General features: G+C 44.1%; 8 protein-coding genes across 8 annotated transcripts; 6 read left to right on the top strand and 2 right to left on the bottom strand.

Annotated features, from left to right (window-relative positions):
- Positions 1–668: 668 nt before the first annotated feature.
- Positions 669–1481, top strand: Bfra_011087 (uncharacterized protein; the record flags this gene model as incomplete). The annotated part of the gene is made up of 1 exon (XM_037341416.1): positions 669–1481. The coding sequence occupies one exon, from the start codon at positions 669–671 to the stop codon at positions 1479–1481; it is 813 nt and encodes a 270-aa protein (XP_037188228.1).
- A 655-nt stretch (positions 1482–2136) lies between these two features.
- Bfra_011086 (uncharacterized protein) lies at positions 2137–4210 on the top strand (the record flags this gene model as incomplete). Its single annotated transcript, XM_037341415.1, has 6 exons — positions 2137–2399; positions 2458–2585; positions 2637–2829; positions 2885–3014; positions 3117–3926; positions 4013–4210. 6 exons carry the CDS (start codon positions 2137–2139, stop codon positions 4208–4210), a joined length of 1722 nt encoding a protein of 573 aa, XP_037188227.1.
- Positions 4211–4535: 325 nt separating this feature from the next.
- Positions 4536–5711, bottom strand: Bfra_011085 (uncharacterized protein; the record flags this gene model as incomplete). Its single annotated transcript, XM_037341414.1, has 1 exon — positions 4536–5711. One exon carries the CDS (start codon positions 5709–5711, stop codon positions 4536–4538), a length of 1176 nt encoding a protein of 391 aa, XP_037188226.1.
- A 401-nt stretch (positions 5712–6112) lies between these two features.
- Bfra_011084 (putative elongator complex protein 1 protein) lies at positions 6113–10238 on the top strand (the record flags this gene model as incomplete). Its single annotated transcript, XM_037341413.1, has 3 exons — positions 6113–6291; positions 6347–8103; positions 8155–10238. 3 exons carry the CDS (start codon positions 6113–6115, stop codon positions 10236–10238), a joined length of 4020 nt encoding a protein of 1339 aa, XP_037188225.1.
- Positions 10239–10583: 345 nt separating this feature from the next.
- Positions 10584–11850, bottom strand: Bfra_011083 (putative kow domain-containing protein domain-containing protein; the record flags this gene model as incomplete). The annotated part of the gene is made up of 2 exons (XM_037341412.1): positions 10584–11321; positions 11407–11850. 2 exons carry the CDS (start codon positions 11848–11850, stop codon positions 10584–10586), a joined length of 1182 nt encoding a protein of 393 aa, XP_037188224.1.
- Positions 11851–14028: 2178 nt separating this feature from the next.
- Bfra_011082 (putative rho gtpase rho1 protein) lies at positions 14029–15734 on the top strand. Its single transcript, XM_037341411.1, has 5 exons — positions 14029–14189; positions 14268–14295; positions 14448–14645; positions 14715–14849; positions 14948–15734. The coding sequence occupies exons 1-5, from the start codon at positions 14122–14124 to the stop codon at positions 15095–15097; spliced, it is 579 nt and encodes a 192-aa protein (XP_037188223.1). The 5' UTR covers positions 14029–14121; the 3' UTR covers positions 15098–15734.
- Positions 15735–16460: 726 nt separating this feature from the next.
- Positions 16461–16787, top strand: Bfra_011081 (uncharacterized protein; the record flags this gene model as incomplete). The annotated part of the gene is given in 2 exon segments (XM_037341410.1): positions 16461–16687; positions 16703–16787. The coding sequence occupies 2 exon segments, from the start codon at positions 16461–16463 to the stop codon at positions 16785–16787; spliced, it is 312 nt and encodes a 103-aa protein (XP_037188222.1).
- A 1036-nt stretch (positions 16788–17823) lies between these two features.
- Positions 17824–22224, top strand: Bfra_011080 (uncharacterized protein; the record flags this gene model as incomplete). The annotated part of the gene is made up of 6 exons (XM_037341409.1): positions 17824–20480; positions 20535–20573; positions 20630–21289; positions 21339–21544; positions 21609–21702; positions 21762–22224. 6 exons carry the CDS (start codon positions 17824–17826, stop codon positions 22222–22224), a joined length of 4119 nt encoding a protein of 1372 aa, XP_037188221.1.
- Between the last annotated feature and the right edge of the window lie 491 nt (positions 22225–22715).

Here is a 22715-nt window from a genome sequence, read left to right as displayed (position 1 = left end):
AGAGGCACCATTTTTACGAATCTCTTGCTGACTGCCTAACTGGCACAACAAATTAAATAAGCGAAGGGAAATGATCTCATCATGCGTAGGAACAATGAGAAGTTGGAATGAAAGAGGAAAGTGTACTGAGTACTTCATTCAACACACCAACTTTGGTGATTTTGAGAAACGAACAGAATATTTGTGGAGTTGGATCTTTGTAACACATCCTCCATGAAAGGATATGATCGTGTAAAGGAAAAAACAATATGCTTTGAGGGGCTTTCAAGGTCATTATCAGATCGGAGTCTATGGAGTAGACCAATATAGACTTCGAGGTGTCGAAGTTCCAAAGTTCCAGATCAAAAGAATACCTGGTGATAGAGGTCAGATATTCACCATCTCTTACCCCTCCTAAACTTAAAATGAAAGGATCTTTTTTTGAAAGTGAATTCACTCCATCATGCCCAAATGAAAAGGTCAATAGCATGGAAAGTGATGTGGATAGCTTGAGGCCTTAAAGCTGAAGCCCAAGACTTGACCTTCTTATTCCTCAAGGCGTACAATAGAAATGTATCTCCAAAGATAATAACAGCAGCAATCATATAGTAAGTACTCTCTGCTGCAGTCTTTGGTTATGATACTTTGTACCGAGTCGAACTGACAACTAGAAACAGTCTTTATTCCTCATGGCTTACACATTCGTCTTGCCTTGCAGATCGGTCTCACATGGCCTTACCGAACTCTATTCCGATGATGAGCAAGTCGATGTTATGGTTCACGAAAGCGAGTACGATGCAGTTGTAGAAACGACCGATGTCGAGGAGGAAGTTCAGCAATGCGACGTCAATAAACCAATCACTGCAACCACCCAAGAAGCAAATCCCCTAATCATCGCCTGGAAAACCCTCAGCGCTACAAAATCGGGTATCCCAGGGGTTGAGATTGCTCAGGTTGATATCTTAGCTCAAGCCGATATTCTTCAAGACGGAAATTGGCACGCTATTCATAATTCGCAGATCGAACCTGTCCAGACCGATCTTCCTCGATTCGGTGGCTGGACACCCATTAACAATCCACCGGACAACTCTTCGCCGATCAGGCTCACGCAAATAGCAACTTCGAAAACCGAAGATACTCGATCTAGCGCCGTTCATCTTAGTGATTGGTCGGTCACAAGTGGCTCACAGACCGATACTTCGCAGGCCACTAGTGTCGAGCCCGAGAAGCCATCCAGCTACCCCCAGATCTGGAACCTATCGCATTTGCGCTCGAGCAACACAACGATTCCTGCCATGATGAACATGGTCAATACATCTCAGCTCAAGCTCCGATTCAGAAGATACAAGAAAGAATACACCTCCACGACTGCTCAAAAGCAAATCAAATGGTTCAGATACCGCATTGCATGCTTGAATATGGAGAAGAAGAGCGATGTCAATACTGAAATGGCAGATATAAAGTTACAATGGGGCAGACTCTGGAGAGACGTAGATGGTTGAAGCAGGAAATGATGAAGATCAAGAATATCCATGCAATGGCAAGACGTAGACGTCAAGAACGCTTGAAGTATGACTTGAGGGCGAGTTATGATATTGCATTTATCAAGTCACTAAAGGGGAATTGAATGACGTCTAGAAAATGAAAGGACATTATTTTCGGAAAGTAGGAGACTTGAGGTACTTACATCCAGCAAATATCTTTTTTGGTGTATCAAAGGTCTTTTACCAGCAGTGTATGGTGGAATATGAGAAATTATCGACAATTATTAGCATAGGGGATATTCCAAGATAAACATGGGTAACAAATATAACATACCAAACTCTACTTTTCACTCACATGGTGATCAAAGGCCTTTCATCTGGGCAATGAATCTGGTAGTCGAGATTTGCAAGATGATCATGGGCTAGAAAACATGGAACTTCGTGAGCAATAACGAGATAAATATGATGCGGTTGGAAGGAAGCTATCAAAACCACAATTACTGGAGGAAAGTAGGGTAGGATACGCTTGCAATTCCGCCCAGTAAACCAAAAATGGCAGTTACGTCGTCGCGTAACTCTTTTATTTACACCAGGCAATTCCTTTCCATCAATCACAACATACAACCAACAATCTTCTTAACAGCCTTCCCATTCACCAGCAATATCTGCAAAAATGGCGATTCTACCTGGGGTTCCATTTATCAGAGTTACAGTTAACGCTCCTAAGATTTCAGCAGAATATCCCGATCTTGACGACAATGAGGATGAGAATACGCAAAACGGCCCTCAACACAAGATGTCCGTTTATATCGAGTCCAAGACAGGTACGAAGTTTGGATTGCAATACCTCGTTGATCCTGCGAAGATTTCAAAGCTTAAAAAGAAGAAGAATTACTGCCTAGGATTTTTTGCTGTAGTTGATGGAAAAAAGACGAGGTAATTAGATGAAATCAGATCTTGTTAAGCATCGTTCCTAAGCTGAGCATTTCAACAGCTCAACTGTAATTTGCAATGAGAACGGATTCAAACCAAATAACTGGGTGCATACTTTGACAGGAGATCGTCTTAGACAACCCGGCAACACAAAATTGAGACCATTCCAGTTTTCTGAGATTCAAATAGGTAGGCCAATCTTCGATCCAATCGCACACATAGCTGATGTTGATTCTGTAGGAGACGATGCTCCTTTTTCACACAACCCCAAAGAAGTCTCCCAGCTCGGAGAACTCATAGTCCAGGTCTGGCGTGTCCGTAAAGTCGTTCCAGTAGCAACGCCGATCTCCACACCTGAACAGGAGACAATGCCAATGAATACAAAGTTTCACGAAAAACAGTTGAAGGGCAGAGCTGTGACTCATGCAACAGAGTATATGAGAAAATACGGTCTACAATTCAATGCGGAAGCTGACTTATTTTAACAGGCTCGGAAAACCACAAAAGATATCGGACCAGGAGACATTCTATCAGCTTGAATATCTTGATCCAGTTAGCAAGCCACTGGCCGAGTTCCATTTCAAATATAGATCAAGGGAGGTTTTGCAGCAGATGATGGTAAGTGCCTTGTTAGTCCTCTTCTCTTTGACAATCAACCTCCGATTATCAAGGGATTTTGGAATGCTTGGTTAGATAAGAAAGACTGACCATAGAATTAAGATACTTCCTCAAGACCAGGAATTGACACTAAAAGTTAATCGAGCTCCTTTGCCTTCGAAGCCTTTACCCGGGGTGCCAGTACAACCTGCCCTGATTGAAAGCACAACCAAAAGGCCTCGTGTTCTTAACAAGGATGCTGTTAAAGGAATCCAAGCATCGATTGCTCAAAAGCATAAGGCTATTTCCGAAATGGCCACACCGCCCCCACCAGCCACAAAGTCAGTGATCACAGGAAGATCTTTCGATCCGGTAACTGGTGCCTTCTTGTCAATGCCAGTACTACCCTCGCTATCAGTTATTACTGGCAGATCGCTCGACCAGGCAACGAGCAGTTTGTCCACCAGTGCCTTTTCCTCATTAGCAACACCAAAACAGAAATTTGGTCAAATGGTTCCCAGAATTACAACTGGCTCTGCGTTTGCGTCATCCCCAAAAGTGCTTCCAGTAACGCCAACTGTTTCCAGAGAAGAGATCAGACATCCGTCAGTTCCTGCTTTTGGATCAATTTCACAGGTAGCAGCACCTAGTTTTGTTTTGAAAGCTAGACCTGCAATGCCAGTAGAGACACCAACAGAAGCAATGTTTAAACCGAATGCTGTGGCCCTCGCATCAGGTGAATCAGTAGACAGCCAAAACAACAATCAAAAACCTTCAGCACTTCCAGTCACACCTGCTACACCTAAGCCCATCGGCCAAGTAGCTTTGGAGCCTGGTGCCACCCCATTTACACGAGTACTGATGGAAATCCAAAGAAGCTTGGGTCAATTAAGAGATATAGCAAAGGGTTTCAACGTTGTGAACGTAGTCGAGGTATGTGCCATCATTCAAAGATTTAATCCAGATTGGACCATCAGATACTTCTCACGTAGTATCAATGACACTGACTTTCTATGCAGGTCCAAGAAGAGATCTCACGAGTTGTTGATAAAGTGCAGGCAGAGGTCGAAGGACAGGCCAGATCTGAGGTGAATCTGAAGCGCGAACATGTAGATGAAAGCAATGAAGATGAACTCGAAGTAATCCTTGAGCGTCCTGTTAAAAGACGACACATCTTTACAGCCGAAGATGAAATCATCGATCTGACTGCCGATTGATCAAGCGGGTGGAAGCGAGAGAAGAAGCAGTACTATTTAGTTGAAACTGCTACACATGAATGAACGTGGGAAAAAGGATTCCGGCGAAAGAAAATTCTGCGAAGTAGTAATGGGAAGGATTTGATCGATTATTGGGCAGGAGCGATATTGGCGCTTTTATAACTTTGAGTGGCATATTTATCTTCACGACCACATATGTATACGAGTTGTATTGATGCATATGGGGAACATGCCGAGAGTTCTTATTATAATTCATAATGAAAGCTGTACTATAAGACGGAACAGAATCGTAGAAGGAAAGGCTTAAGGGTATAGCAATATGACATCATAGTAATACCTTACTTGCGACGCTCAGAAGCCAAGCAGCATCATGCCACCCATCGGCTTCATTTGGATTGAGTGGTGGCATTTGCTCGGTAACTGGTGTGTCACTCATTCCATCGAGGGTGTGTCGCGACGGTCGTGATGACAATGATGACTCTTCTCCTTTCTCATCTGACGTATCGAATTCGGCTTCTTCTCCATCTTCTTCAACAGCAAACAAACTCCAACCTAGTAAGTTTTCTACCCAGCCTCCAAGTCCCAGTCTACTCGCTCTAGCCAATTTCTTAACCGTTGCTTCGTCTTTCCTTGCCTCGTCCCCATCCTCGAGCCATTCTTCTTCCACGTCTACAAAGTCTGGCTCTGCGGGATATTCTTCATGTGCGAATTCTGTATCGAAGTATCCTCCACCTTTGTCTGCTGTCATTGGTGTAATCAGCGCCGCTCTACTCCCTCTTCTGCTATTCGCTCGACTTCCTATTCTACTATTTGCTCGACTGCCATGTCTACTTGCTGGTCTATTGTGTGCAGGCCCAAAACTCAAACTCCGTCTCGTTGTGAGTGGTGAGAACTCATCATCCGCATCGAAACTTCCTCGTCTACTTCCTTTCCTGCTATTATGTTCTCTTTCTCTGGCGAGCTCCCGCTCAAATGCATCTTCATCCTCATCCTTTTGTAAACTTGTTGAACTTGCGCGTGAGACGAGCCATAATTGGCCCTTGGACTCTCGAGTGGAGGATGATATCATGGCGCCGGCTCGCAGAAGCCAATCTGAATCATTGGGGTCATCTTCACCGAATGTACTGATTCTTAGATTATCTGGAGCGATCGTGTTTCTTAAGTGTGAGTGACGTGAGGGTGTAGTCGTGCCGGAGCGGTGACCGGGTGCACGAGGGGTGAGAGGGGTAGGAGCGAGGTGAATGCTTGATTTTGATTTGGGGATTGAGAGATTCATTGGGGCGGGTTTGCGGACAGAAACGCGGGACGAGGAGCGAGAGAGAATGGAAGGTGTTGTAGGAGAAGAGCGATTGTCAATATAGGATGTATGGTCGGGAAAATAATCGTCATTTGAGGGAGGAAGTTTGGTAGTTAGGGGTGCCATGGTTAAATTTGTGAGATTGGATGAAGATCGGTTGTGACGTCGGTTATGAGGAGAGTGTTGGTTGAATGCGATATCCATTATGGTCTATCTGAGGGGGTCAAGAAATCTATCAGACAGAATTAGAATATAAAATCTACAATGCACAAGTATCTCAATGATGCAATAGTAGCCGTAGAAGAAGAATCGAATGTCTATTGAATCAAATGGGCAGAGAAGTGGAATGTTGATAGATATAAGAAGAGAAGTCTCACCACCAATCCTCTGATTAAACCTGGGGTTACAGGGAAAGTCACACACTAAAGATTTAGCGTTTCTCGCTTACACGGTATGAGGAATGCACCAAAGAAAAAAAACTGGCTTGTGAAAATGACCGGGATACGATTTTCCGACGAATCATTGCCTGAACAAAAAGGATGACTTGAGATTTATTTGCATAAATTTTTATTTTTCACATGTTTTGAAATATTAATCTCGAGAAGATGAGAAATTTAAGAGGGATTCAATATGAGCAATGGAAGCCTCCTGCGCAATATCAGAATAGGCCTATAACGGCGGCGGCGTGGGATTTGGCAAACGATGCTGTCGTTTGTACCGTTGGTCCTACCGAAAATGACGCAGTAATACAACTTATTAGAGTCAAGACAACCTCAAAATCACAGTATATATAATTTTCTGATTGAGCGGCTTTGAAGTTTGCTGATTTGAAATTGTAGTGAGGATACTCTCATCACATCATGGGAAGCGCCATCACCAAACCCGGATTTGGCCTGTGACAAAGTTTTAAGTCTTCATTATTTTGGAGATAGCTTGACAACATGTCTTGTTCTTGCAGGTGGCGACATCATTGTCGTTAGAGAAGATCCTCAACCTGGCGAAGGTCAGATTGAAATTATGGGCTCAGTTGATGCTGGTATCACTGCGGCAAGATGGTCACCTGACGAAGAATTGTTGGCAATCACAACTAAGGAAGATACCGTCATTTGGATGAGTCGCAGCTTCGATGGCGTTGCGGATACTACCATGACCAAAGAGGACCTGAAAGCTTCAAACCATGTATCTGTTGGTTGGGGTAAGAAGGAGACTCAATTCCAGGGCAGAGGAGCCAAGGCTTTGCGAGATCCGACTATGCCTGAGAAAACTGATGAAGGTGTTCTAAGTCCAAATGATGATTCTAGTGTCACTATCAGCTGGAGAGGTGATGGAGCTTATCTTGCTATATCTACTATTGAATCGACTTCCCGTCGTATAATCCGAGTATATTCAAGAGAAGGTGATCTTGATAGTGTCAGCGAGCCCGTAGATGGTCTCGAAGGCGCTTTGAGCTGGAGACCTTCTGGAAATTTGATTGCCGGAATCCAAAGACTGGATGACAAAATCGATGTAGTATTCTTTGAGCGTAATGGATTGCGACACGGAGAATTCAGTCTCCGACTCACACAAGAACAACGTCAAACTCCTAACCAGTACATCAAATTGGCTTGGAATTCTGATTCTACAGTGTTGGCCGTTGTGATGGCTGATTGCACTCAGTTATGGACAATGGGTAATTATCATTGGTATCTCAAGCAAGAGATTAGAAACCATCACGCTCCTTTGGTTGCCACTAACCCTGTCGCTTGGCACCCAGAAAAGCCGCTGAGATTCTTGTCTGTTGCTGGGGACACTATTGATCTCGCAGAGTATATTTTCACAGCGGCTCGTGGCACTTTGGCACCACCACATGATTTTGGAGTGCTCGCTGTTATTGATGGACAAAATCTCATGATAACCCCTTTCCGAGTAGCTAACGTCCCACCTCCTATGGGCCATCACGAAGTTACGATACAATCTAATGCCATCGATGTTGCCATCAACGCTGATGCTTCATTGCTTGCTGTTTTACATCAAGATGGTATTGCAATTTTCGAATTAGATGCTACCAAACGTGTCGCACCTACACCTACATTGTCTGGTCAATTCACATTTGACTCTGCAATCAAAACCACCATTTATCAACAAATTACTTTCAGTGGCAAGAATGAAATACTCGCCTTGGGTCGAACCGAAACTGGCCCTGTTATTCAAGGATATCATCTCACTGAGGTGCCTGGTGAAATGGAAGAGAAAGCTCTTGAGAATAACCCTACATCGTCTGTATCAATATTATCAAGCTTTGTTGAAGATGGTGTAATGCATCCCTACGTCCAAACTAGCTCCGGCGACCTTCATAGCTTGGCTTTCGGTGATGCTTCCTTATCTTCCTGCAACTTCTCCAAACAGTTACCTTGGGTAGATATCATACCATTTGGTGACGGCCCAAACGCTTATGGAGATGGCCGCATAGCTTTTGGGTTGTCTAGTAATGGTCATTTGTTTGCAAACACACGATTACTAGTCCGAAACTGCACATCATTCTTGGTTACACCGGCACATCTTATATTTACTACCACCACACATCTTCTCAAATTTGTGCACATCACAGAAGTCCATGGTATTTATTTCTGAACCTTGCTGCATATATTTCGATGCTAATGTCAAACAGACCTTGAAGTTCCAGCAGATGACCCGGAAATTGACGAGAGGTGTCGAAGCATTGAAAGAGGAGCTCGACTTGTCACTGCAATGCCGACATCTCTCAGTCTTATCCTTCAAATGCCCCGTGGAAACCTGGAGACTATTTTCCCTCGTGCAATGGTCCTTGCAGGTATCCGAAAACTTATTGAGGAAAAGAACTACAGGAAGGCTTTCACTCATTGCAGAACGCAGCGAGTGGATATGAACATTCTATACGATCATGCTCCAGAGCAGTTCTTGTCAAATGTTGCACTTTTTATTGACCAGGTCAAGAAAATCACTTATATCGATTTGTTCTTATCGTCATTGAGAGAAGAAGATGTCACCCAAACAATGTACAAAGAGACAAGAGTTGTCTCCCAAAATGGCAACGTAGTACCTACCACCAATGGTGCTATTGCTCCTCAAGACCCTGTCGATATTACAGCCACCAAGGCTTCCAAGGTTAACAAGATCTGCGACGCTGTTCTCGAAGTCCTCAAAACTCGCACTGCAACTAACCTACAAAATATTATCACATCTAACGTGTGCAAGAATCCACCTGCATTGGATGATGGCTTATTGGTTGTTGCACAGTTGATGAAGGAAGATGAGGCTATGGCTGATAAGGCAGTTGAGCATATCTGTTTCTTAGCGGATGTCAACCGACTATATGAGAATGCTCTTGGTCTCTATAACCTTGATCTTGCTCTTCTAGTCGCCCAGCAATCGCAGAAGGATCCCAGAGAGTATCTTCCCTTCATGCAAAATCTACAACAAATGACCGAGTTGCGTCGTAAATATAGCATTGATGATTATTTATCTCGCCACACCAAAGCGCTTAACCATCTTCACGAACTTAACGCGTTCGAGGAACTTCAAAAGTATACTCAAAAGCATGCTCTCTACAAGGCTGCTTTAGCTATCTACCGCTATAATTCTGAACCCCTCGCTGTCATTACGGCCCTCTACGCTCAATATCTCGAGTCTAAATCCTCCTACAAGGAAGCAGCGCTCGCTTACGAATCCCTTCACAACTATACAAAAGCTACATCTTGCTATCTCGCCTCCGGACCTTCTCAATGGCGCGAAACTCTTTTCTGTGCTCTTACCGGCGGTGCAGATGGAAACCCAATGAGCGGCTCCGCACTCACCGAGTTAGCAAGCACATTGTATGATGCCCTTATCGAAAGCAAAGACTATTATGCCGCAGCAACTCTCCAGCTCGATTACCTCTCCTCTCTCGAAACCGCCTGCAGAACCTTCTGCAAAGGATATTTCTTCGCCGACGCCCTTCACCTGATTGCACTCAAATCTCGTCCCGATCTCCTCGAGACCGTCATCGACTCTGGTCTCGGCGATGCCCTCGCTTCAAGCACTGAATTATTAGCAGACTGCAAAGCACAACTCCTAGCCCAAGTCCCCCGAATCCGCGAACTGAGACAAAAAGCACTCGCCGATCCACTCGCTTTTTACGAGGGCGAAAGAGGAGGCGATGGAGAAATCCCAGATGACATCTCCGTCGCGGCTTCTTCTCGCGTTTCGACTAATCGTTCTCTGTTCACTCGTTACACGGGTAACGGAAGTGTCGGAACTGTTGGAACGGGAGTCAGTAGAGCTACATCTAAGAACAGACGAAGAGAAGAACGAAAAAGAGCACGAGGTAAAAAGGGAAGTGTATACGAAGAAGAATATCTCGTCGCCAGTGTCGGCAGACTCATGACGCGCGTCGAGGATTCCAGAGGCGAAGTCGAGAGATTGGTCGTAGGCCTGGTCAGAAGAGGCATGTGGGAGAGAGCGAGAGCGATTGAGGGTAGTATGGCAGAGGTAGTCGCTTTGTGCAAGGGGTGTGTGGGAGAGGTTTTTGGTACGGCGGATGCGGGTGCGGGTGTGAATGGAAATGGAAATGGAAATGGAAATGCAAATGCAAATGAACAGGCAGGCGCGGAAGGTCAGGACTATAGACCAGTAGGTGGCGATGCGGTGTATGCGGAGAGTTTGCAAGCGGCGGGGAGAAAGAAGGAGGCACCTCATCTTTCTGCGTTTGAAAAATTGACGTTGTTGGGTACTTAGTTTAGGTTCTCTGGGTAGTTTAGTAAAATAAAGTTGTGGTTTTTCGGGAATCTCACTCAGAAACGCGTTGGTTAAAAGATTCAGCAGAGTGCTTGAAGGATTGTGGAGGTGATGTGGTTGGGTCTCTGAATGTGATGTGTTACAATGCCTCTGTTGTCTCAAGTTACATGGGATGCCCATCCATACATCTATTTTGTGCATGTGGAAAATATAATGGAAGTGGCACGCGCTGAGTTTTGTTGTACATAATACAACACCACGAATGCCTCAAAGGTCCTTGTGCCATACAATTCATATATTTACATTTTTCTTTCATTCCAAATACATAGTATACATGCATGATCGTCAAGCAGCCACTGGGACTGGCTCTGTGGGCGTGGATGTAGGTGTAGAAGTGCTCTCGACTTCTTCAGCTTCTGTAACTCCAGCCTCTCCATCTGTGCTAACACCCACCTGTCTCATGATCGTTCCTCTCCTCCTCGAGATTACCTGTCCAATCTTCAATAACATGCCTCTGGTAAGTTTACCCTTGCCCTTTGCTTTTCGTAATTCTCTTTCTCTCTTATTAATTTCCTTCAATGGCGTCCTCATTGATGCAATTGTCTTCTTCTTCGCTTCGTTTTGTCTATCTTCCTCCAATTTTCTCTCTAGGTATTCGGGATCGTGTCTCGTCCTGAATATAGAATATTTATTTCTCAACTCATCAATCACACTCCCTGGCATTGGTGGCGTAACGAGCGTAGGTACAAATGTCTTTTCTTCAACTTCCATTCGCAGGGTATCGCAATCGTAGTCTTTCTTTTCTCGAGGTTCGACTTTAGGCCATGGAATTATAATATTGGGACGGTCACCGGCACCGGGGATTATGCGCTGCCATTTGACGGTTTGGGCGTGACGGTCTCGGAACATCTTGTGATGGGCAAGCTTTTTGGCAATGACGTCGCGCGTCAGGCCGGTCACCGGGTCCGTGTAAGGAAATACTAGTTTGACGTTTTTGAGGGAAATGCCTTGAGGGACAGAACGGGTGGGACGACGGTCTTGCTCGGAGTCTGATAACATCCATTTGGGTACTGCTATGTCGATCTGATAATTTTGTTAGTTTGTGGCAATGAAACCTTCATGGTGGGGGGTAATTGGAGATGGAAGCACAAAAGATCACAAATCATACCATATTCAATCCATCACATGTAACTTCTGCCCTCTGTTTGTCAACTTTCTCTACCTTCCCAATTTTTCCCTTGTCCCGCCCTGAAATTACAACAACTCTGTCCCCCGCTGTAATGTTCAGATGTTTTTTCCCTCCCCATAGATCCAATATCTCCAATATCTCTTTCCTCCTCGCAACCGGAACCTCAGTGAAATGAGCCTGAATGGCTCCATACGTCTCAGCCTGCGAGCCAACATCTCTCTTTGGAGCCAACTCGTTCAATTCCCAATCCTCCCTTCGCACCACCTTATTTTCCTTCATCCTTCTTAGATTTTCCGCACCCCATTGCTTCATCCTATCCTGCCGAAGGGCAAAAGCGTCGAGCTCATTTTTGCGCTGCCTCCTTGCAAGCCGGCGGGAGGCTTGCTTTTCGGCGAGGATTGTACGCCGAATGACTTTTTGCATGGTGGTGGGGAAGAGGAGGGGGGTTTCGTTTGGTGGTGGTGAGGGTGCTCAGTTCAACTTTTTTTGGATGGAGCTTTCGTTGATAATGGGCTAGTGATCTTTGGGTTAGCGCAGAATCCTTGATCGGGGTTAGAGTCACGTGGGAAGCTCGGGGCTTGAATTGGGTTTTAATTGGTTCAGGGGCAAATGGAGCATATGTTTGTTTATATGCCAAGTGAGGCTATCCAATCAAAACATAATCTTTCGGTTTCAGGGACACGGCACGTGAGGTAGATTTCATTGATTATCTTAAGTTGTTGTATTGAATTCCCCAGACAATGAATTTTCAAATATGACCTCGATCGCATTCATAAAACGTTGGAATGACATCAAGAGGTGGAGAGAAGACAGATGTCATAGCAAGGAGAAGAACGTATCGGAATATCCATCAATCTTGCGACTCTTGTTCGCAGTCCTATCTTTCCTGGTAGAAAAGAAATGAGGCGCGAATGAATGAGTGAGGCGCAGATTGTCTAGGAGCTCAGCCCCATATGAAGTGCGTAAACTTGACGGATATCTCCTGAAGTTGGGGACGTGCTCATGTCCATCAAAGGAAGGGAAGTTTACACTGTAGATAACTCAAGACTTAACAATTGGAAGGGCATTCCTGTTGTGATCCAGTATGTAAGATGCCATACTATGTATGTATGCGGTGATACGATACGCCTGTAAATACGCCTGATAGAAACCCTAGAAGGGAGCATCCGTAATCAGAGTCATGTTTTTCAAGTATACGAGCCAAACTATATACTAGTCATTTCATTCATCCCGTCAAGTCTAGACTAGACTGTTAAGCTTGGTGTCAGGACTCAGGAGTCAGGAGAGGAATTGAAAGAGAGAGAGAAAGAAAGAAAGAAAGAAGGAAGGAAGGAAATATGGACTCTGCCAAGGAAGCATATCAGAGCTTACCACTATCTTTACAGTTATCATTCAAAAACGATCCTGTATTGATTTTAAAGTTGCAGTGGAAGGTTGTCGCTAGCGCATGAATGTATATATATATATATATTTCTAAAGTATCCCTTGATGTTGAACAACATTTTTGTAGATGTGGTGGCTCAAATGAATATCCAATGTAAGGATTGCTAGAAAGTCCTTTTCATGTGTTGCATTGTACACCGATGCTGAGAAAGAGCGAGAAAGAGCGAGAAAGAGCGAGACAGACACAAGGCAAAAGGCAAAAGGAATAAGAAAAAAGAATAAAAGGAATGAATGAATGTATTTCGTAGAGGCAGAATTGTAAACAAACAGTCGAGCGGCTTAGGGACTTCCTTGTTCATTGTCATCAATCTTTTTGTTTCCTACCTACCCATGGTGACATGGTGTGAGGTTGGTGGAGTGAATGATAGTATGGTACGGCATGGTATGGAATGGGTGCATAAAATACGTGGAGAATACTCCGTACAGCATGTCACCTTACCTAGCAGATACTAATGTATGAACCTTGGTAGCCCCTTAGTTGATGGCTAGGGTTATGATTGAGGAGAGTTAGTGTTGATAGATATTGATATTAGATATTAGATGGGATGGTCCCTCGCAGACCGCAGACCGCAGTAGCATGAGGACAAGAGATGTCCAGTATCTACTTGCAGCAACAACAAGTATTCCTGAGGTCCGACGGTGTGGTTGGAAAATAGATACTCATGATCCAAATAAAACAGAATACTCCCTCCCTTGTCTACCCACCCGAGCCACCGAGACAGCTAATGGAATACTGCCTCCTTCCCACGCACAAGAGCCGAACAAGAATCCTGTCAATCACTCACTCCGTGTGAACTCTAGTACTGTAGACATCATGAAAAGAAAAGAATGAGTAACAATGTATCCAATCATATGAATCGTAAACCATTCGAGATTCCTTTGAAATATTCCTTAGACGGTTTCCCATCCAATCCAATCCCTTCATAGATGGATTGATTCACCGCATCAGCCCAGTTGACCATAGCCCAGATTTTTTTTATTTATGCTAGATGATTCCCATAGTAACCAAATTGAATGTTGGCGGCCTTACAATTACAATCACAAATCATAAGGCCATAACATTGGAACCGACTAGCTATTAGGTTTCTCCAGAGGTTGCCTTCTTGAACTCATTTCCACCTTCAACAACCTTTCCAATTAACGAACTTTCATCTGCAACGACCCATACGATCAGTTTACATACACAACAATTTAATCAACAACTTCACTCAGTCGCTCTCTTTAACAACCCTTATCACAACCTTTGCCAAAATGGCGGAAATTAGAAGAAAGCTCGTTATTGTCGGAGACGGTGCTTGCGGTAAGACTTGCTTGTTGATGTAAGTACCCATCTACCTTTCAACGGTTTTCTAGTTGATAAAATCAATAAAAGTTACATCCACTAACAATTCTTCCAGTGTCTTCTCCAAGGGAACCTTCCCAGAGGTAAGCCTTACACCGACTCCTGAAAATCATATGCGAATCAAATGCAACGCGGCCATCGCGTCAACTATCTGTTGATACTGGCTGGCATCGAAGCTGTTGATGGAATATCATTATATCATCGGATCCAATAACTGATGCATCTTCTACTATAGGTCTACGTCCCAACCGTCTTCGAGAACTATGTCGCCGATGTCGAGGTCGATGGAAAGCACGTTGAGTTGGCTCTATGGGATACGGCTGGACAAGAAGATTACGATCGTCTTAGACCTCTATCATACCCAGATTCGCATGTTATCTTGATCTGTTTCGCCGTTGACTCTCCCGATTCCCTTGATAACGTTCAGGAGAAGGTACGATTCAATAGATGATCCCATCTGCTATTATCATGATAAGACGATTGCTGACACGTGCCTGAACAGTGGATCTCTGAAGTCCTCCATTTCTGCTCGGGCCTCCCAATCATCCTCGTTGGATGCAAGAAGGATTTGCGCCACGACCCAAAAACCATTGAGGAATTACACAAGACCAACCAAACCCCGGTCTCAGAAGATCAGGTAAGGATACATCAAGATACGGCGCAGTTTGAAGGCAGCTGCATGGCCGAGAACGAAATTGAACAAAGAAAGAATCATGCTAACAATTCCATCAATAGGCTCAACGTGTTGCTGATAAGATTGGTGCTTACAAGTCTCTTGAGTGTTCAGCAAAGACCAATGAGGGTGTCCGTGAGGTGTTTGAACATGCCACACGTGCTGCACTCTTGACCAAGAAGGAGAAGAAGAAGAAGTGCATTGTCCTGTAAAGCTACTGTTATCAACTCTTCTCTTTCTCTAATGCGATCGGATTTTATTTTACTGCGAAAGTAGCTCGGTTGGGTGACGGGTTCATGCTAGCAAGAGGGAATTGTTCTTACGGAGTGCATGGCTCTTCATCGGCATATTAATCTATCATCCTCTTGATTGATAATACATGGACCAATATCTTCAAGTTTCTCGCACCAATACCGAACACTTCTTTCTTACTACACATCTGGGTATCGACACAAATATCTCAGGGCATACGAACGGACAAATATGTCTCTTTTCTTCCGCAAATTGTGCCACGTTAGTTTCTTCTCTGTGTCTGTCTTTTTTCTCGCAAGATCTTTGTTGTTTCCTCTCATCTTCTTTTTCATGCGTGCGGTCAAGAATGGATCTGAATCATAAGGGTGCTTGCTGCGTGCGTTACGTCCGTTCGTCCTCATTATTGCTCCTTGCGTCAGAGCGGGTTGTGTAGGGCAGGGAGGGCTTGGAGGATAGGGAACGAATGGACTTTCGCATTTTTGTAAGGTGTAATAGCAATAGGCGTAGTCTATCAAGAGATGTTTTCTGAGGTCTGATATTGCACCAATACACTTGAGGCGTTCATTCTTTTTATTTTACACTGGCTGAGTATTAATGGATGGGTAAATAGGTGGCAATGATCTTTGCGTTCTTTTTATATTTGATGTTTGATGCGTGCGTGTTTTTTGTGAACTTGTGATTGAGGTAAGTGATTTTATGATCTTTGTCTTTTGGCACTTCACATGCGTTTTCTGCCTCGTGACTTGATGTATACGAAACACTGTTCAACGTCTAGAGCTCAACTACAAAAGATTGTCATACTTGGCCTGCTAGTAGGGAGGCCTTATTGTTCCTTTTAAGCTGTGATAAAGCGAAAAACAATGGTTCGATCAAAAGCTCGCACGGAAGATCGAGCTTGTGCTTGAAGTCCGTATGCATTCTCAAAGCATTGATTTGGCATAATGGAAATATGAATATACACCTGTCTTGGAACGTTTCCCGCCATTCCCGATCCAAGTCCTGTCTTTACGCATTCATCAACATTTTGTTCAAGCCGGTAGTACCCATCGACGGCCGGAACATGCTCTTCTGCAGTCTTCGTTTCGCAGATGTACGTGTAAATCAGCTGTTTTATTGCTGATATACAAGAAAGTAGATTTTTGGGGATTTTACATGTAGGCCCATTATGATGTTGGATTTCCTATATAATGGGTCGTTTTCCCCATCGGTGGGTTATCTATACAATATTCAACAATACAACAGATTTCAGTATTCTGTATCATTATAACTTGATCATCTATCTTCATATACTCAGCATTATAACAAGTCTCTGTCGTAGTCAAGATGGAGAGAAGATCTGCCAATAATTCTAGCACCACCCATTCCGGCGGTGCTTCTGGTAGAAATGGAGGCGACGGACCAGAGAGATACGGGCAAAGTGGGCGGTCACATCTTGATCCTACGGGTAATAAGCCTAAACAAAACTCTGGTGGAAGCGCTGGTGGATCGCGCGGTTCAGGGAGTCATAAAATTGACGACAGAGCGGCAGGGAAGAAGCCGAGGGCAAATTAGTAGATGGCAGATAGCAACGACAGAGCCACTGCTTCCATCGTAGAGAAGAATGGCAACACCGAAACTGCGTCCAAGAAGCGTCAAACAATCGTAACTTAGTTCAGATAAGGACACATTCAACATAGCGAAAGATCAAAATAGATCACTCATTTCTTACAGGAGAAATCATCTCAGAAGAAAAAGGAGATAGCCAATAGGTATTCTCGAATAGGGTTGGATTGTTAGAGCGGATCAGTGATTGGTGCTTTGAGGAGCGAAACTTGAATTTGAGATGTTGCAATGGAAAGTGGCTGTAGCTAGTGTTGAATATGATACTCTTACCCATATATGCATTGTGATATTGGTCCGCGTGTTTGCAATTGAGTACGTTGGGAGTAAGTGTTGACAGTTGGAGAGAGTTGGGATGAGAGGGAAGGATGTCTTGGGGGCAGTATCAATGTTGAGTATTGGGAGAGTGGCTCTGGTTGGGAGATGATGAAGAGGTATCATTTTGCTGACACATATTGTTGGTGAAGCTGTTGTGTGTTGGTGATATATTGATGCAGTTGGAATCATGGAGTGATAGTGATACCCGTTTTGGAAGCTGATTTGCATGATAAGATCAATGGTTCATAAAGTGCTTTATGTATGAATTGTTGCTTGGTGTTGAGAGTTTCAGCATGATATGCAGAAAAATGTAATTCGTTTAGGAAGCTGCTGCAGGACGAAGAAGTTGAAGTTGACTTCTCAAGAAAACGAGCTTAGGAACCTACGTCCAACTGATACAAACGTGAAAATCCAAAGATCACTCAAGAGTCTACTTTCAAGATAGCCCTCCAGAATTTGCCTTCATAGCGTTTTCGGGATGGTTTTAGATGACTCTCGAGTAAGAATTATTTATTTACCTGCCGCCAAATAGTCAGGTGATAATTTCTTGACTTCACTTCTTCGAAACTTCACTTCATTCTTCACTCCGCTTATAGCCGACCATAATTGAAATTCACTCTATACCAGGTTCGATTCTCATTCTGCTTAGCGCCATTCAGATCGCGAGGCTGAAATAAACATGAAGTAAACTTCTCGTCAGGATTTGTTTATTCCTCCACAACAAACGAAACAAACACAGCAGCCACGACTGGAGTACACCATCATCAAGATGTGTATGTTCAGGATCACCACTTACGATGAGTGTTGGGGTCAATACACTCACTTCTTAATTTGCTCCACCAAATCATCCAACAACAATGAACTTACTTCTCCACAAGATCGAGTTCTTTCGGCATTGAAATGTCCAAACTTGAAATCCGAGCACATCAACATCGGAGGTTCGAGATGTAATTGCAAAATCAATCCGCGGGCCTTCAACACTGTTTGCAACAGAATGTGGGGAGGTGACTTTGTCGGAAGTGTCAACTGTAGCATGAATCCCGGATCTGCAGTAAAATTTGAATTTCGCGGCAGAGAATGGGAGAACTGCACCAATGTGGATATGTTACTTAGAGGAGGCAATCGCAATGTTCCGGATGATTATAACCCAAGTGTGCAAGTATGGAATGATAGCGAGTGGGATGGAGACAATAAGCAGGTAGATTGGAGAGACAAGGATTGGGTCACGTTGGCAGAGAAGGGAATGGTTACGTGGCAGAGCCGCAAGACTCGAAAGCCCAGTCATGTTCAAGATCCGATGACACCAGGAGGAATTCAGCTTCCCGAGGAGAGTCAAACTTACGAAGAGGTTCAACTGGAGAAAAGCGAAATGTTTTCCACCGAGCACAGTTTGACAAGACCGAAAGGTCAGAAGCTCCCTCCACGGCCTGACTCGACAAACCATCATGTTGGCAGTATTGGTGCTGCTGTAGTTGAGTGGAGGCAATTTAAAGACCAGAAAGAAGCCACTGTAGATGGTCATCAGCATTTGCCGTCTCGTCCACCAAGCGTTGGTCAGCCACAATATCAGAGGAAAGCTTCGGTTCCACATATCAACCTGGCTGAACATGGGAGACAGTTGGTAATGGGCGTCGATCGTCAGAATCAACAAAGCGTGCTGTCATCATTGACTGCCACTGTGCCAACCCCACCGATACTTCCAACCGGTCCAAAGGCTATGCCGGTTCGCGAGGCAGAGCGGCCGCATAGAGAGAGGAAAAATAGCCAAGGAGTTCAATCGGGAGTACAATCAAGTGCAGCTAAGATAATGCGTTCATCCATTCCGCTTGGACCGAAGGTGTTACCTGTTTGGCAGTTGGCTCGAATTCTGAAGGAGAAACAGGAACAGGAAAAGAATAATCTTGGAATACCGCCGGGAAATTACCAACAAAGTTCGACGGATCCGGCTGCTGCTATCACCACCCGCGAGAATAATATTCACGATCAGGACGCAAGTCAAGCAAGACTTCAAATCCCCGATTTCCTGGAAACTTCTTCAGCTCCTGGTGCTGCAAGTGAAAGCTCGCAAGACCAGCGCGAGGAGGGAAATGATCAGAAGAGAAACAACTTCTTACGTAGTACCTACAAACAACGAGTGGTCCTCCGAGAAAAGAGATCGAAGGACCAAGTGGATAAATCTGGTCTGTCTGTTCAGGATTGTTTCCAGCATGTCACTGCACGGATTCCTAGCAGAGAGGATGGTAACCCATCTACCAACGAGACTTTCGGTAACCCCTGGAATGGAGTATCAGAATATGTCGTTTCTCAAGAGTACAACAGTACTTTACCGGAGTCTGATGATAGGAACTTCGTATTTAACAACTACACTGCTTCAGAACAGTCCCCAGATAAGGTCCAAATGACAGATCTTTATGAGGCATCGAACTCTACATCTAAAGATTTCTTTGGAACTTCGCAGCAAGCTTCAATCACAATTGTAGGAGAGCCGCAAGCAGCTCCACATATTGCTTCGGACCCTCTACGCAGAGGAGGTCTGACACCTCTTGAGCCACGCCAAGTGCAAAGATCTCAAGCAAAACGTGCAAACTTTGAATTTCATCCATATTCGAATCCCAATGAAAGCGAGCCAGATGCCGAAAGAAGAGCTAAGCAGCATCAAGATATTGCAGAGCAGTCGAACCGCCAAGCTCTTGAGCGGGAACAGAAAACTCAGGATGATGTACAGACTCGAAGACAACCCGATGTCTTTGTACAAGAACCAAGTCATTCACAGGAAAATTTCCAAAGAAAGGCAATCAGAAAGCTCCAAGAAATTGAAGAGCAATCCAATATACCAGGCAACAGAAACACGCGAGATATTCTCCATGATTTCAGTCAGCTTGACGCTTTTCTACAAGACTTCACGCTTTCTCAGCAAGATACCGCACATGAGATGTGGATGATAGAAAAAGCCAAGGTTGATAAGAGGTTTAGTAAGTTTTATGGAACCATTACTACTCCTAACAAAGAGGCCACAAGGAGCCCACAAGTGAGCGATAATGTAGTCAAGCAGCCACGTCAAGAGAAAATCGATGAGGAAAATGGTGTTGAGGAGAGATCTGTTGAAGATAGGTCTCTTCCTCAAAATAAAACTTCACCTGCGAATACCTCTCGCCTCCTGCCAAAATCCGAATTACCTTATCTACTCAAAGAGAAGCGGAAGACCATACTGATGGCAAAAATGCTACATGATCAAGACATGAAGGAGAGATTTGTGCAGGATGTCCCTTTTCCGCAACAAAATGTAGCCCGTGATAGTTGGATTATTGTAGCAAAATTGGTAGATCGCCGCTTACAGAAACTCCTCGATCAAATCAGAACATGCGTTGTCAGTGAAGGCGTAGAAAATTATGCTGAGGACATTGAATATAATGAAGAGGAGCACCGGTACAAATTGCCTTCTTGACTCAGAAAACTGTAAATGCTGATATATTCTTTTAGGCAAATTCAAGAAAAAATACTAAGAAGTGTTAATCGAAAGTAGGAACAAAAACATCCCTCGTTGCACTATTCTTGCTTTAACTAACGATTTAAAGATTTGGCGAGCAGCTCAGGAATCTTGAACGTTCAGCAAAAACTCGAGAAGAGAAACGAGTTCGTGAAGCAGAGAAGCAGAAGAAGCTCAATGATCGCAAATCATTCAATAAGCAAAACCGGGTTGATGGCGGTACTGACCTTTCGAATCACACTGGTCGTACAGAAGTTACAAACAACCAACAGGAAATGATCAGCACTTCACTCGGAGATCGGGCAATGGGAGATGTTACGGATGCTTATGACGAAGCCGATATTGAAGTACAACAAAAGCGAAAGAGAGACGTCCAATACTTTGATCATTCCCCACGCACATCTGCCAAGAAGAGAAAGTCTGGCGAAAATAAGCTAGCTGTTGAGAGCGAACAGGCACGTAACCAGAGATTGAGGGATTTGTATTATTCTGGACTCATTCCGAGTATGGAAGATGCCATGGGTCTTGAGAAGGCTGACGCTGCCACACTAAAAGTCGATAACAAACGAGACCAAGACAAGCGAAAGGCCAATTCCCAGTATACTGATCTAATGACCTTGAAAGATGAGATTTCTAGCAACAATAAGCCTCAGGCCGAAAGCTCTGGACGCAAAGCATGGATTGACATTGACTTTGAAGCTCAGGGCAAACGTACTAAGACTAATCGACGAGGAGATACTCATATATTGTAACGTTTTCGCTAAATTCGATTGAAAAAAAGCTGACACTTGGAATAGAATCCCCGATACTTTCCACCGCTCGTTCCCGAAACTGCCAAATGAATCGAAACAAGATTTTCGCAGAAGAAAGCTTGCTGCATACATCGTCAGCGATGAATACAAACAACGTCAATCAACTGGCTCAGGCACCAGGAATAGCACATTGACCAATGGTCAAGAACAAGCCAACAGTGATGAGGATCTGTCAGAGTATCTACCATCAGGTGCGTATCTTTTGTCCAATCTGACTAAAGAAGAATCATGCAGAGCTTAATAGATACACGTTAGGTATGAATCAGTCGAAGTTGAGCAACGAAGTTGGCCCGCATGCCAAGGAGGAGAATATTAGAAAGCCGAGACTTCCGCGTCAAGCGAAAAATACGTAGGCAACTAGTCATTCTTCGAATAGATGCTTTGGATGTTCGCTAATCAACTATAAAGTTCTGCTCGAGAAGAATGGCTTCGAAAGCAAGATGGTAGAAAACTTGAGGAACAAAGACAACAAGTCGGTAACACAGGCAATGGCAAAAAAGAGGGGATGGTAGGCAGGCTTGTTGGAGGAAGAATTGATGTTGACAACCAAATTCCGAGCAATATGAGCGATAACCAAGGACTTGCAGATTATGGATCAGGGAAGAATGCTTATATGAAGACGGAAGGCGGCAGCCGACCAGAAAGCAGAGGTAAGTTTTCTCCCACCCACCTTAACTTCTCCCGTCTGCAAGTACGCGGCGGAACAGAACATCATGGATCCTTCAAACTTAATAACATAGCTTCAGGCTTTTTCGGAACTCAACAACAACTTCAGTCGTCCAATACAGAGCTGCCAGCGGTAGTCCAGCAAAATGACTTAATCATGGCAGGGAGCAATATCGAGAGAGCTATTGATTTGACGTCTGATTGAGGAAGGGTATGGACGTTGATTAGTAATTTGCGAGCAGGTGTTTGTTGAAGTAGTTTCTTTGCATGGATATCGCCACCTCTTAGGAAGACATTCAGTAGTTAGCAGGGACATAGGACAAATACTTCTTGTCATTCTAAATTCAAAGCGCACAACATACACTTGATCTGTGGACTCGGCAACAGCAATTTCTGATTCTGATTGATGTAAATATGCTTGGTATAGATCTAGTTATTGTGACTGTATTTGCTGTAAGCTATATATGTGAGCCGTGAAGTGGCTATGTTGTCGAATTGCATTATTCGCAGCCAGTGGAATCATATCACGCTACAGTCCTCTGGAAAAAACTGGTACTCTAAGACTTCTACTATGCTTTTCCAAAACATGAATGACATTGCTAAGTAACATAAAGAGCAACACAATGCTCTAATCCTTTGAAGTCAATGTCCACTGTCATCAACCTCTCATCCAAAATTTAACAACCTCATTCACCA

Source organism: Botrytis fragariae (assembly GCF_013461495.1).
Source record: "Botrytis fragariae strain BVB16 chromosome Unknown tig00000225, whole genome shotgun sequence".
Classification (NCBI taxonomy): domain Eukaryota; kingdom Fungi; phylum Ascomycota; class Leotiomycetes; order Helotiales; family Sclerotiniaceae; genus Botrytis; species Botrytis fragariae.
The sequence above is the reverse complement of the archived record's forward strand: the minus strand, read 5'-3'. Positions and strand labels throughout refer to the sequence as shown.

What these genes read in the sequence shown, in the direction of transcription:
- Bfra_011082 (XM_037341411.1), top strand. Translation starts at nt 14,122, where the DNA reads ATGGCGGAAATTAGAAGAAAGCTCGTTATTGTCGGAGACGGTGCTTGC. An exon ending in TTGATAACGTTCAGGAGAAG is followed by an intron (nt 14,646 to 14,714) that starts GTACGATTCAAT and finishes GTGCCTGAACAG; the next exon opens with TGGATCTCTGAAGTCCTCCA. An exon ending in CCCCGGTCTCAGAAGATCAG is followed by an intron (nt 14,850 to 14,947) that starts GTAAGGATACAT and finishes TTCCATCAATAG; the next exon opens with GCTCAACGTGTTGCTGATAA.